This window comes from Rhopilema esculentum, chromosome 7 (genome assembly GCF_057945365.1).
Source record: "Rhopilema esculentum isolate cy_ngs chromosome 7, ASM5794536v1, whole genome shotgun sequence".
NCBI lineage: Eukaryota > Metazoa > Cnidaria > Scyphozoa > Rhizostomeae > Rhizostomatidae > Rhopilema > Rhopilema esculentum.
This window is the reverse complement of record NC_142821.1, coordinates 13,832,010-13,845,269: the sequence shown is the minus strand read 5'-3', so window position 1 is coordinate 13,845,269 and position 13,260 is coordinate 13,832,010. Positions and strand designations below refer to the sequence as shown.

At 33.5% G+C, this 13,260-nt stretch overlaps 1 protein-coding gene across 1 annotated transcript in view; it reads right to left on the bottom strand.

Annotated features, from left to right (window-relative positions):
* Positions 1–6,882: 6,882 nt before the first annotated feature.
* The window catches only part of LOC135683136 (xanthine dehydrogenase), a 46,265-nt gene continuing 39,887 nt past the window's right edge, over positions 6,883–13,260 (bottom strand). Inside the window, exons 8-9 of the mRNA XM_065198312.2 lie at positions 9,188–9,418; positions 6,883–9,025 (exon numbers count right to left, since the gene is read on the bottom strand). Coding sequence (XP_065054384.2) covers positions 8,772–9,025; positions 9,188–9,418 — 485 coding nt within the window. The 3' untranslated portion in view covers positions 6,883–8,771. The remainder of the gene's footprint in view (positions 9,026–9,187; positions 9,419–13,260) is intronic.

Here is a 13,260-nt window from a genome sequence, read left to right as displayed (position 1 = left end):
TTAAGAAGGGAAGAGCTTCAGTTTGGTAGCAAGAAAGACGAATTAATGGTTGTAAGCAGCTATTTGAGGATCTATTGACATATAGATTCAATATTCTCGACTGTTTCCACATTTGTTAGTAGTATAGAGAAAAAGTGAAGCAAAACAAAACTAATGAAGTTCCCGGATGAAGTATCATATTAAAATTAAAAATATTCAAAGGGGCGAAAATCTCTTATATTGATGAACAGTGAAAACAAGAAAGTTTAAAGAAGAAGAGAACTGTTTAGGTGTGGCCAAAACAGGCCATTCTTTCTAGTTACTAACAAAATATGACTCAATTTTTATTAGTTTAGAGTCAATAGGGGGCGGGGCATGTACCTGCCAGCGACCAACAATAGGGGGGGGGAGGGGGTTAAAGGCAATTAGACTCTAATTGTTAGTTGAAAAAGATTTGAACAAAAAAGAAAAATCAACACACATTCAAGTATGAAGACCTATTTTTTCGTCTCTTTCTTTCTTTTCTTGCTTTCCTCATCCGCAATGTAATAGGACTGGGCACGAATATTCAATCTGCTAGTTGCTCAACTTTGCAAAGTTAGGTAGCGCTGTATTTCTAGTAGTATAGCACTACTGTCGATTTTCTTACGTTTTAATATATTCTTAAACGTTTTCCTAGAATTTTGCTAGAGTTTTACTTGTCATCACGTCGCGGTCATGCCAACTTCAAAATAAATTCAGCAATAGGAGTTTGTAGCAAAAATAGGCTTATGAACATTCTATAGAAACTTTATTTGGCCGCATTCTACGTATGGTGTAAATATTGACAGTTTCCGGCCATTTCTAAAATATTATACTGTGAGAGCTTTTCCTGCCGCCTACCGTAGTGGCTAGTCGATGTGGCGGCCTATACTAAAGTTCTTAATTATCCTGAACTTTCGGCATTATGATGAATAAAAATGTAAGAACCTTTTAATTGATCTTCATTCTGTCTAAAAAGATGTTAAGAATATCTTGGATGCAGTTTCCGGCCGTTTCTACAATGCTGTACCTTTAAACCTCTTCCTGCTCCAAGCCATGTGATGGCTCTCACGAAACCCCTTAACAATCTTAAAAATGTGTGTCCCACACTTCCAATCATGTTTCACAATCTCTAATAGAATCGTACCAAAGGTGTAGTTCTTTGAAGGTACCATAAATGACTGATGCCCTCTAGCCACGTTTGAGCCACCACACTACTAGAGATTGCATCCATAGAATGTAATTTCCTTCAGTTTATACAAAACATCTCCATCTGATGCCGCAAAAAAACTTAATGCCATACCATTTTAACTTTTAAATATTTGTTTCGATAGATAGATAAATATAGATAGATAAACTCAAATGATACAGAATGATATGATGAGAAATAAAAAAACCCTAATTTTTATGGAAATAGAAACTAAATAATCGAGCAAAAGTCTGGTCCTGTATTATCACTGCCACTCCCATTCGATTCCTTGTCCATAACAAAAGAAGGTCAGAACATCCAATGTTATCTTTCATTCTTGCATATATTTGTTGAAAAAAGAATTTAATTATTGAAACTCATTCCACTATCTTTTCAAAATTCTGATCTGCTAAAAATGTTACCAAGGAAGTACAAAGTAAGCAAGATTGCTTAAAAATTTTTTGACAATTTTTTATAAGGAGATCATAAAGTGTAAATTGTAATTAGAGAAAAAGCATGAATGTGATTTTGGCTGCCTTTGTAGCTTTATGTTTATCTCATAAAGCTTTAATGAATTTAAAGAACAAGGTTGCTCTGAATAGAACTATAAATACCTATCAACATTTTATTACTATTACTATATCTTTCTATATCTTTCTACCTCTCTAATATCAATCATTACTACATCTTTCTACCTCTCTAATTAAGATGATATTCAGCTAAGTTATATCAATGCATTCTTGGCATTTTCTTCATTTTGATTCAATCTTGCTATTTCTAAATGTAACAATACCCGGTGCAACTTTGAAAAAATGGCATAAAACAATACAAGCCGTAAGCACTAGACAACCTACCATTCGTATGGCACATACGAGAGAGATCTTGTCGATGATCTAATTTCAATTTTGCAGCCGTATGGTTTGTTAAATCTTGAAATGGTTTATTACTTGAAATGATAATATATGGTATAAGAGATTCTTCGTTGGTTCCAATTCAGACATCCTTATTGCGACCTTAAGATACATATATGCAACGAAGTGTTATATATAAAATGATACTATTCAAATTAGTTTCTGCAACTTGAACTGGGAATCAGTGTTTTTTTTATAGAGTGGCTAAATGTAATGTTTGGCTAAGGTAAGGTAATTCATTATTTGATGATATAAATGTATGCAAAAAAGTATTTTAATACACAGTCTTGCTGAACAACTGTCTAAATTGTCTGATAACCTAATGCAATAACATTTGAGCCCTGGTAAAAAAATTCACTTATGCATTTAAATTATATTAGAAAATTTGAATCGAAGATAAATCGATGGAAGTTTATTAGACCTCAAATATTCCAATATCAAAGACGATTAGAACAGAGATTTTCGCTAGAATTATCAACATTCATTTCTAGAGAGCATTTTACTCTTTTTACTGGTAACTCAGTGACTTAGTGACTACAGATTTTAAATGCATTGTCTGATTGAACTACCGATTCACTTATGCCTTTATCATGACTACTAAGTTAGGATAATTTAGATAATTTATGTTTTTTGGTAAAACAAGAATTTCAAAGAGTTGTGTAATTTTTCAATGCTGGTCATGCAATAATAAATCCAGCAAGAATAATTATTTAAAATTAGCACTGTATAAGTAACTCTTGTACACTTAGATGAACTAAGACGTTTATAGAATCCAGTTCAGAATGACGCTATGTTCTCAAAGCTTGTTTCATGTTATTGTGTATCTCAAAATGAAATGTCGCAAGGGTGGCCAAAATGGCTTATTGGATAAGTCTGACTGTTTTAACGATTGCTAATCTAGTGAAGAGTAATGAGCCACAAACTGGCTTATCAAAAGATGAACCCGATTTCAACGGAAAACGTCAATTCCTGCCATAGATGGAAAATGATATCTCCTTTAATCAAGACGGATCTGTAATTGTTGATTTCTCTTGGAACGAAACATTTTTATAAATCTTATTACGATGGTTGAGTTTATCAAAAGAAATTCTATTTCCACTGCTGTAAAATATGCAGGCCCGTGAGCCATGTGTAAAATCGATGTATTGGATCTTGTAAACTATGATTAGGAATTTCATCCAATTGAGCAGGAAGTTGACACAGTTTGAAGCTGGGGAAGCAATTTCTCAGGCGAGATGAGTCACGTGAGTAAATGCCCAGGGAGGAGTCATTTTTCGAAGAAACTATAAATTTTGAAAAAAATTATTACTAGATCCTTTGATGTGTAGCAATCTTGCATGAGCAAACATCTAAGACACAGAATAATCCACTCAATTATCCACTGACTAAATCTATGCACTTAAAACCCTAAAACTTTTTATATTTGAATCCACGTCTAAAAGGATTCATCGTTCTTGAATAGAATGCCATTCTTACATTTGACATATTGGCCATACATCAGACCAAACACGACACCAGATAACATTTGACTTATTTCAGCTCTGCTTAATCAATTTCTCTCTCAAGATCTTTTGTCAGACCAACGAAATCTGATGAAATTTGGCTAATATCCTTTCCTGTACTCACAATTTTTTTCAATTTATGTGTTGAACCTTTTTATTGTCAGAACAAATCTTCAGCAGATATAGAAGTCAGAAATAAGAAAACTGTGCCATGGCGCCTGAAGACTGGCGAATTAATGATGCGAAATTTGATTGAGTTAATTGGCAAAGCAGACATATGCCTGCTGAAAACAACTTTGTCTGACTTTGTTGTATAAGAATCTAAGAACTGAGCTGAACGGGCCTAAGCTAGTTGATAAAATATGACCCTGTTGGAATTGATGCGAGTTTTGTTTCTGTATCAAGGGTTTTTTTATATTGCAAGCATGTATCAAACTTCGAACATTAAAATCTCAAAACCCAGAGAAGATTTGACAACCAAAATTTTGATTTCAAAAAGATAATCTAGTAGTTGGAGAATCTAAATAATTATTAGGCCGATACCATTGCTTCCAGTAGGTTCTTCAGTTATGCGAGCATTCATTTATAGAACCTGTTTCATTAACAGGTGGCTTTAAACCGTTGGAAATTTTTACACTAGTTTTTTTTATAAGAAACTGGCTATAAGAAACGAGAACTGGACAGTCAGAAAAAACGAAGTAACTTCAGTACTCGAGAAGCAAAAAAATTAAGAAACTATTAAATCGTGATAAAACTGAGAACAACTAAATTTTGTAAAATCCAAGATCAAGATTGCCCTGTTGGCCTAGAACTTAAAACATACTTCCCACATCTAAATACAGCATCGGAACAGAAGCGAATCTTATGACGTGATAGAAAAGGTCACGAACATTTCATAACATCATTCATGACATCACAATTAAGAAACTCTTAAGAAACAATGAGTATTGAAATCTCCAGAACATTAAGAAACTGGGTACTCAACATCGACCTTTGTTTCTTATAAAAAAAAGTGTATCTCAATATGTTGTAAATTTTTACATAGGAGTTGTTTAATCTTTACTGAAAATTTTCAAAGTTGATTGATAATCTTTATAAGCTACTCTCATGCCCTTTCATAAATCCTTTTTGTCAGTCAAAATTCTTTTAAAGGTTATGTTTGTCTCCAATTTTGCTTATGATAGATGTATCCTATTTATTTAGCTGAAAATAACTTTTACTTGTTGTGTACAAAAGTTATCAATTTTTTCCAGTCATTAAGTATTCATTAATCGAAACAAATATTTTGATATCTTGCAAGTTTAACCAATTGTTCATTTCCTTTTGGAGAGGAAAAATGATGTTGTCAAAAATATTGGAAGAAATCAATAAATAGCTGACATGTGGCTGCCTTTTGCAGTGGCATATTGAAAGATTTGCAGTTCTTTTTCTAAGCACGAGATGACTTCAAAACTTGCATCTTTCTGTTTATGATATTAGAAAAGTCTTTTATTGCAAAATTGTAATGCTTACAAATTATTTTATTAGATCATGACTTTAACCTTTCAAACATCATTTAGCAGTTGTTCGAGAAAAGTGTTATAAATTAAATCTGAAAATAATTCCAGAGAAATAAAATCTGCTTACAACAGCATCTTAGTGTCACGGGTTTGTTTTCATTTACAATAGTTAGAACTGTATTTTTGATTTCGAAAGATTTTTGACCTCGAAGATGTCGAAGATGTCAAAGAATTGTATCATTGCTATCATAAAATAATTTTCATGAAAACCTATTTCTAGATAAGAACATCATGTCAACATGTAATCATTCATACTATCAAATGAGCCGGTTTAATGCTATTATTTCCATCCTTTTTCATAAATGTAAAAATAGAATTACATAAACAGAAAGACATCATCTTTTAATGTTGGCTGTATAACTCTATATCTATCTACTTCTGATGGAATCAAATTTAACATAACTAATCATAACCTTAATTTTCATTACTACGAAAACTTTAGCTGCCTTTGCCCAAACTTCTCATTCTTGATAAATGATATTTTTATCAAATACCTTTTTGTTGAATGATATCTTTTTTCTTAAAATTGGAGCATCCAAACAATTGGACAAAACCTAAATTTGTATAAAATGAAAGATTTATAAACTATCTCAATTTTTCGACGAAGACATAATTTTCAGGAAAGAAAGGACACAAATTTTCTTTTGGTAGCCGGCTTATAAGAGCCTTAATTGATAAAAGATCCATCTCTGTATCATTAACTCAATTCTTAGCATAAGTTACTCTCAATAGGATCAAAACCACTGCAATCACCGTAATTAATTATCTGAACAAGTCCCTTTTTTATTACCATGGAAACCGTTTAGTGAAATTGAGATAATGTTAGAGAAAATCATATCTCTGTTTGGTATTACAAAATCAAGAATTGAAAATGGCAATAAATAGTGGGAAAATTAAATACTGAAGTGGTATTTTTTCCGACACTCTTTTGATAGAAGCGTCAGGTAAGAACCAAAAGTGAGCAGAATATGGAGTGCTATTAAGATATGAAGGCGTTGGCGAAGGTGAAATGAGAAGATTAAACACGTGCTTGATTGGTTCTTTTCAAATCTACAGATTAGACTCTTCAACTAGGTGAGGAGCTATTTGTGGCTTATTAGTGACTTCAAACTTTCAAATACCTCAAAGAGAGTTTCCATCATTTCTTGAAAACTGATCATTAAAAAAATGTGTCATCGAGTCCATCTAATTAAATGATTCCATCTGATTTCAAATCTAGTTAATGTTTAAACAATGCACAAAATTGAAGACATGTTAATAAAGCTTCAGAATTTGAAAAAGTTGTCAATGTAGAGGAAACGCGGGAAATTTGTATCTAACATAACCCTCTTATCTTCCATATTTTATTAATGACGAGAAAAACATATTTTAAACCTTCATTTCTGTTTTAGTGTTTGTTTCGGCCCGGCATTTGTCGCCTGGGGTGATGGGTGGGCGGCATATTTGACAATGTCTCGTTTCTGTAAAAATTTTCTAGGATTTTTGCAACATGTCAAGGGCAAACTAGCCCCAGATGAGCGCACTATGTCTAACCGTACATGAAAAAATTTATCGATATTTATTTGGATACATTAATTTTAATGACCGGATAAACCTTCTACAATGATAGATTTAGGATTCAATTTTCTTCTCCGTTTAAGCTTTAAGAAACAGTTTTGTAGGAAAACACGAATCACCTACAATTGCATTCGTCAGTCGAGCACAACAAGGTAATAGCAATATTTACAATTTGTCTTTTCATTTGATAAAATTTCCTGTAAACACATGTGTACTAATAATGATAAAAATAATAAAAATGTTTTCAATAAGACAGGGTAACCTTTTTAACAGACTGAGTGCTGTTATCAATAAAGGCCCTGTATCTAACTGCATTATACTACAATGAAATGTTAAAATCAAAGAAAATTGTGATAAATAGGTAAAACTGTTCAGGAGCATACACTTCCCTCAAAATAGTATTGCACCACCTCGAAGGAAAGGAAATGGCGCAAGAATTATCGAAAGCTGTTGTTATGCAAATTGATTGTATTTGCGAATGGGAGAGCGTTGGAAGTGAAGCAACCACCAATCAAAACTTTAATCTTTTCAGAGCAAGTTTAAAAAAAACTGTAAGAAATGTCTTTTAACAGTTTTAAATTTTGATTCTGATAGGAGCCACGAACTTTTGTAACAGCTTTCTGCCTTCTTGAATTGGTTGCATATAATTTGGCAATATATTGTGGTGGAATTTGCTGTCAAACCTGAAGAAGTCTTTTAATTAATGATTCTTTAGTTAATGATAAAGAAACATTTGAATTATGGTTTGTAATGTTTTTCATACGAAGGCAAACACTTTCAACTATGTACAAATCTGGACTTGATGGACGCCACGGAAGAACTTGAATTGTTCTTGTTTGAAAATATATCGTTGTGAAAATGGCTTTCTTTTGCTCAGGTAACTTTTGATTTTGTATTTGTGTAAGACATCTATTCTAATTTGTCTAGAAAGATTCTGAGCTAAAAAGCCTTGCTCAGTCTTGAGTTCCATAACCTTTTGTGTCCCTACGTGTAAACGGCGTGAAGTGAAACAGACAAATTCTTTCCCCTCTTACATCAATCTTTTGTAAATGTCTACTGTTCCACTGCTGGGTTCTTTGCAACTGAAACACTCCCGAGAAAACAGACAAATTGTCAAAAAGTTGATAAAAAGTGCCGCCATTTTGAACAAGATGGTGCTATACTTTTGCGAGGTGAGTGTATATTGATTCTAACTGACCATATCAAACAGTTCTATTTTTTCTAAAAAAACTGAGTCAGGCTGGTGTACGCTGCTCGGACGTTCATCGAACACCTTTGGACCTTAAAACCTCTTTTCCTGTTTCTGTTTTAACTCTTGGGTTTTGCGCTGCATATTTGTTGTCTCGAGTATTCTGATTATAATTATGAAGTGTTTAACACATTTGTTCATAACTTCTATAGATGTTCTCTTTAGACATCTAAAGACAAGGAGACATGCCTTGTATTTTTGCTGCTGTTGATAGAAATTAGTTTGCAATCTCTTAGTGGTTTTCTGAAAATAATCTTTACAGCCCTGTTTTGAAGTGATTCAAATCATCTACGTATCTTTCGGCACTTTTTAGGACAAGAGTAAAACAGTAAAAGTCCCTGGTACAATGACTGCCATTCTGCAATTTTAAAGTGTGATTGCAAGAATCAAAGGAACAAACAAGTGTATTGCTCCAGAAATCAGCTCGTGTTTTGTGCATCAAATAGACAAAAATACTAGAGGTAACAAACCGCTATATTGCTCATATTGCTTAGAAGGGGGGGGGCATACGCAGGTTGAAAAGGGGGGAAGGGAACAAGGGATCTTTAAACAATGATTACAAAATTATTTTTAAAAAGCTCCATTGTTTTGCAAAAAAAGTTTTGCGAAAAAATTCTATTTACATACTTGAGAATTATTTTCTTGTCGTTACACCTTTTGGAATCCTTGATTCCAAAAGACGTATTTGATCTACTAAATTATGTAAACCAAATCAAGCATTTATTTGATTTATAAGCAAGTTGCAGCACAAAACGATCGGTGCATAATTAGCTGAACTAGGAATATCAACAAACTAGCTCTTTACTAAACTTGTATGAACCACGGCTGGAAAATGCCTTCCTCGAATTCAGGCACCATTTCAGTCAGCGGATCTTGACATGCCATGCGGATTCGTTCTGCCGTTGCTGGTGCCTCTAGTTTGAAGATTCCATTGTAGCCGGCATCTTTACGAGCATACCTAATGGCATCCCTGATTGCAAAAAATGCAGATGCGGCAAGAAACAACGGTGGCTCACCAACAGCTCGCGAAGAATAGAGGGCCCTTACGTTTGGAGAGCCTGCAAACAAAATTAGTAAAACATTAAGCAAGAAGTAAGTAAATCCAAATTCTTAATGCAATAGCTTGTCAGTTATAGAAATTTTGATAAAATTCGCTCTCTAGTTTTCTCCGAAATATTAAAAAAATAAAAAATGAAACATAGCAAATGTAAGTAACAAACCGCTGAGGAGAGAAACGTTGAATTCTTCAGGCATATCACCAAAACCAGGTATTTTGTACGTCGATGGACCAACTGTCAATGGCACTCCATTTGGTGTATGTTGGAATTGTTCCAGTACAAACAGGCCATAGCCCTGCATAAATGCACCCTCAATCTGACCAATGTCAATAGCAGGGTTGAGTGACTCCCCAAGATCCATCACGATTTCAGTGCTGAGTATTTTATTGTCGCCTAGAATATTTTTGAAATTTTTTTAGCTAATTGCTACACTCCAGTAGGCTTTCACGTTTTGCTGGAAAAGCAAGATCCAGCACAAAAACATAAATCCCTAAGTGCAAAACAGAAGACTTACATGCCTCTTTTATCCCAGCATCTCAACAGTTTATTTCTAAAATTCAACAATAAAGGTTTTTGGAAACAATTTTATTAAATTGCTTTCTTTGTTTTGTTTTTAACCTTTTTAATTCGATATCGCTTCTAGATATACATACAAATATATAGATGTATACACATACAACTAATCTAAATCAAATCTAATGTACAACAAATGAAAAGAAAATAACTCAGGAAATAAATACGGACATACATAAGCTGAATATTTAAAGCAACTTGCATATGAAGGTCAAAATTTACAGGATATCGATATCATTATATTTACAAATGTTGCATTTACAACTAGGACCATCCCATCATTTTATCATACGTTTGAAGCTGTTAAGATTGTCAGCTGATTTTAGTTCAATTGGCAGACAGTTTCAGATCTGTGGTCCCATGGCTTCAAGGCTCTTAGAACCGAAAGTTACTTGGTTTGGTTGAAAACGGTTCTTGAACTATAAATGCCATCCATAAAAGGTGGATTCAAACTTTTAATTGTCTTAAATATTTCGATACAGAGGGTTCTCTGATGAGCAAATTGCATTGTACACTTTTTTGACCTAGTAAGAAGATCGTCATAGGAACTTTTATCATCATTTTACAGAAAATCTTAGCGCGCGTTCCGTTATTCTTTAAATTTTCTGAAGTGATTTTGAAAATGAGAAATACAAAACTAAAGGAAATTAGAATTCGGATACACGAAACTTTGAACCAGAACCTTTTTTCAGTGAAACCAATCAATGGCTTGAGTCGCTAAAGAACGTCCAGTTGAGCCTCAGCTTTTTTACAAAGGTTTGATATATGTGTGTCAAGGTTCAACATTTAGTCTAGGGTTAAACCTATGAGTTTAACATTCTCTTCAGATTTGATAGAATATCCTGGAAAGTCAAGATTTATGCCACAAGTATTTGTCTGGTCTTTTTTAACAAAAAGTGCATGGAATTTGTTCGGGTTCGCAATCATTTCATTTCGTTCGAGCCATGACAAAGCGCTGTTGGCTTCATTTTCCAAAACCCTGACGAGATCTGGGAAGGATTTGGAAAAGAAAGCAAACGTGTTGTCATCAGCATGATTATACATGGTTGCTTGCTTTATAAATTGAAAATTGAAATTGAAAAAATAGGACCTAAAACTGATCCCTGTGGTACTACTGATAAAATTTCTCAAAAGGAAATGTAAACGTTATTTATTCCGACACTCTGCTTCCGTTTTTTAGATAAGAATAGACAAGAACCGGGCATTTTCATCAAAACAAATGCTAAACAAATTTTTTTCTAGAAGGTATGGCTTGCGAATGCAAAGCAGCAAGAATATTTTGTGAATCTTTTCAATCCTTTCATTAGCTGATAATACTCTCATTTTAGTTTAAATAATGTTGAAAACTCTTTCTAGCATTAAAAAAGAACAAGAATATATGTAGTATGTATAAATGTATAATTCGCCACAAAAAATCTTATTTACAAATCATAAAAACCTAAAAAGATTATAATACATTTATATAAATAAAAAAAGACAAACACCCCTAGTTTCAGTGGCAGAGATAGCATTTAACGGTCTAGCCGACCTTATTTCTTTAATGGTCTCCTTAGAGGCGCTGGATTAACAGCAAAAAGGGAAAAAAGGATGGTACAGGAATCTTTTCCTGTCGTTAGTTACAAACCGGGCCATATTAGTGACAAGTATGTCATCGTTTTTACAAATTTTTGGAAAAAGTTTTGTTCCATCTTGTGCTAGAAGTTGTTAAGTTTCCTGTTTGAAAGAAAATGATAATAATTGGAGAGCACAGTAACTCATGGAAATCAACGGCTTAATAAAGCAGTCATTTTAAATAACAGACTGTGAAATCAATTTGTTTTAAGGAAGCACCATCACAGGGAATTGGAGAGTATGACCCAAAATTATCAACTATACTATTTCTTGCAATTCAGTACAATTGGCTTTAATCTAAAAATTTTTGAAATTGATCAAGCTAGTTCATTTAAACTTAAATAATATTCATTTGAGTATTCTGAATATTTGAATAAACATTTAAAACCAAATTGAAATATTGACATGTTTTATTCAACTGAGCATAAGATAAAACATTTCAAGCATTTCAAGCAAACTTTTGTCAACAAGAAGGTACATCAAAAACTTTTAAGATGTACTGATAAGTTCTTAAGTGTTGATTTTAGTGCTGATTCTTTCATGCTGTGGGTCCTCTGCAAGATGTTACATTTGTCCGGTATTGCTTTTTCCGAAATTGTAAGTCTAGTTCGAACTTTGATCTTCGCATTGTTCCGACCTTATTGACCGTTCCTTTTAACAATTTCACAATGTCAACACAGATATAGTGGTCTATCCTGTTGTTTGCTAGGAGCTAATTAATAGCCTCTAATTGTGACTCTAATATTTGCTGTGTTTTTTACGTTCAGATGAAAATGGAATGCATTTGTTTAGCGTAAACTGATTTTTTTGGACAGCCCTTAATTCCGCAATGGGCACCAGGACGAGCAGACATAGTCGAAAGAGGCTGAATAAGAGCATCTAAAAGCAACCTGCTAAGAGGCTTATCAGATTTTTTTGCTTCCGTTACAGAAATTATAGCTTGCCATATAATTATTCAAACACACTAGCTGCCTTTGTTGCCCCAGAAAAGGTTTTAATTCAGAACACATCCTAGATATGTGACTATTTAGTTCTGCTTTATCTTCATATCGCCCCTCCTAATGTCCAACTTGCAACTTGAGAATTTGCCACGAAACAGCCTAATGAAGATGCAGCTTCTACTAAATCCTTAATACCCTTGCATTTCATAAGATAACCACATCACAGCTAAGAATTGGAAGCTTTGGGCTATTTTAAAAATGTCCAAAATGTCCATCATTTTTAAATATGTCGTGCTTTTTAGAATGCTTCTTCGATCAAACCATAATTTTTATTCTTTGGGCCACCAGTTGGAAATAGCCATTAAACCATCCCAATCTACATGTTTTTTTACTATCTTTGTATAAAGCGTCATTGTTTCTGTAGAAAAGAAAAAAGTTTTTGAGACCTTTTTTACGCTGCTGGTTCTGATTTACTCATCGGAGTGTGCGTTTTCTCTTGCCACAAGGATATGAGGCAATAACTTTGTTAAACGACAAGAAAAAAGATACATTTCTCACAATTTAGCAATGAAACTATAAAGATCCAAAAAGGGTTAAGCGACAGGCATGTCTTCATCGGAAAAATGCAAAGGGCAACTGGCATGTCTTCATCGGAAAAATGCAAAGGGAAACTAGCAAACTTCAAGAAAAAAAGAGACAGACACAGATATCAATTTGTTTTCGCCGTCAAAACTAACTTAGTGAAAGACTGGCATGCAAAGATTTGTACAAGTACATTTGTCAGTGAAAGGCATGCAAATTTGAAACAGTTTACACAAGCAAATAGCATTTGTCAATTAGAAATTGTTAAGGAAATTGTTGCTCTTGCAGATCAGGCTTTGCGTTATTCTACCTTCAACTTAATAAGCAATCGTATCCACACGAAGAGTGACACTCCAATCCACTTTGACTGTTGAAAATTTCGACAACGCTAGCAATTTTGAACTTTTTACAGGAAATGTAAAATATGCTTTGTACAGGAAATATGCTTTGCACGAGCAATTAAGAAAGATCTGATTTGATGCAAGAAAATTATGCATTGAACTGGAATCTTTAAACTAAGCAGGTTTT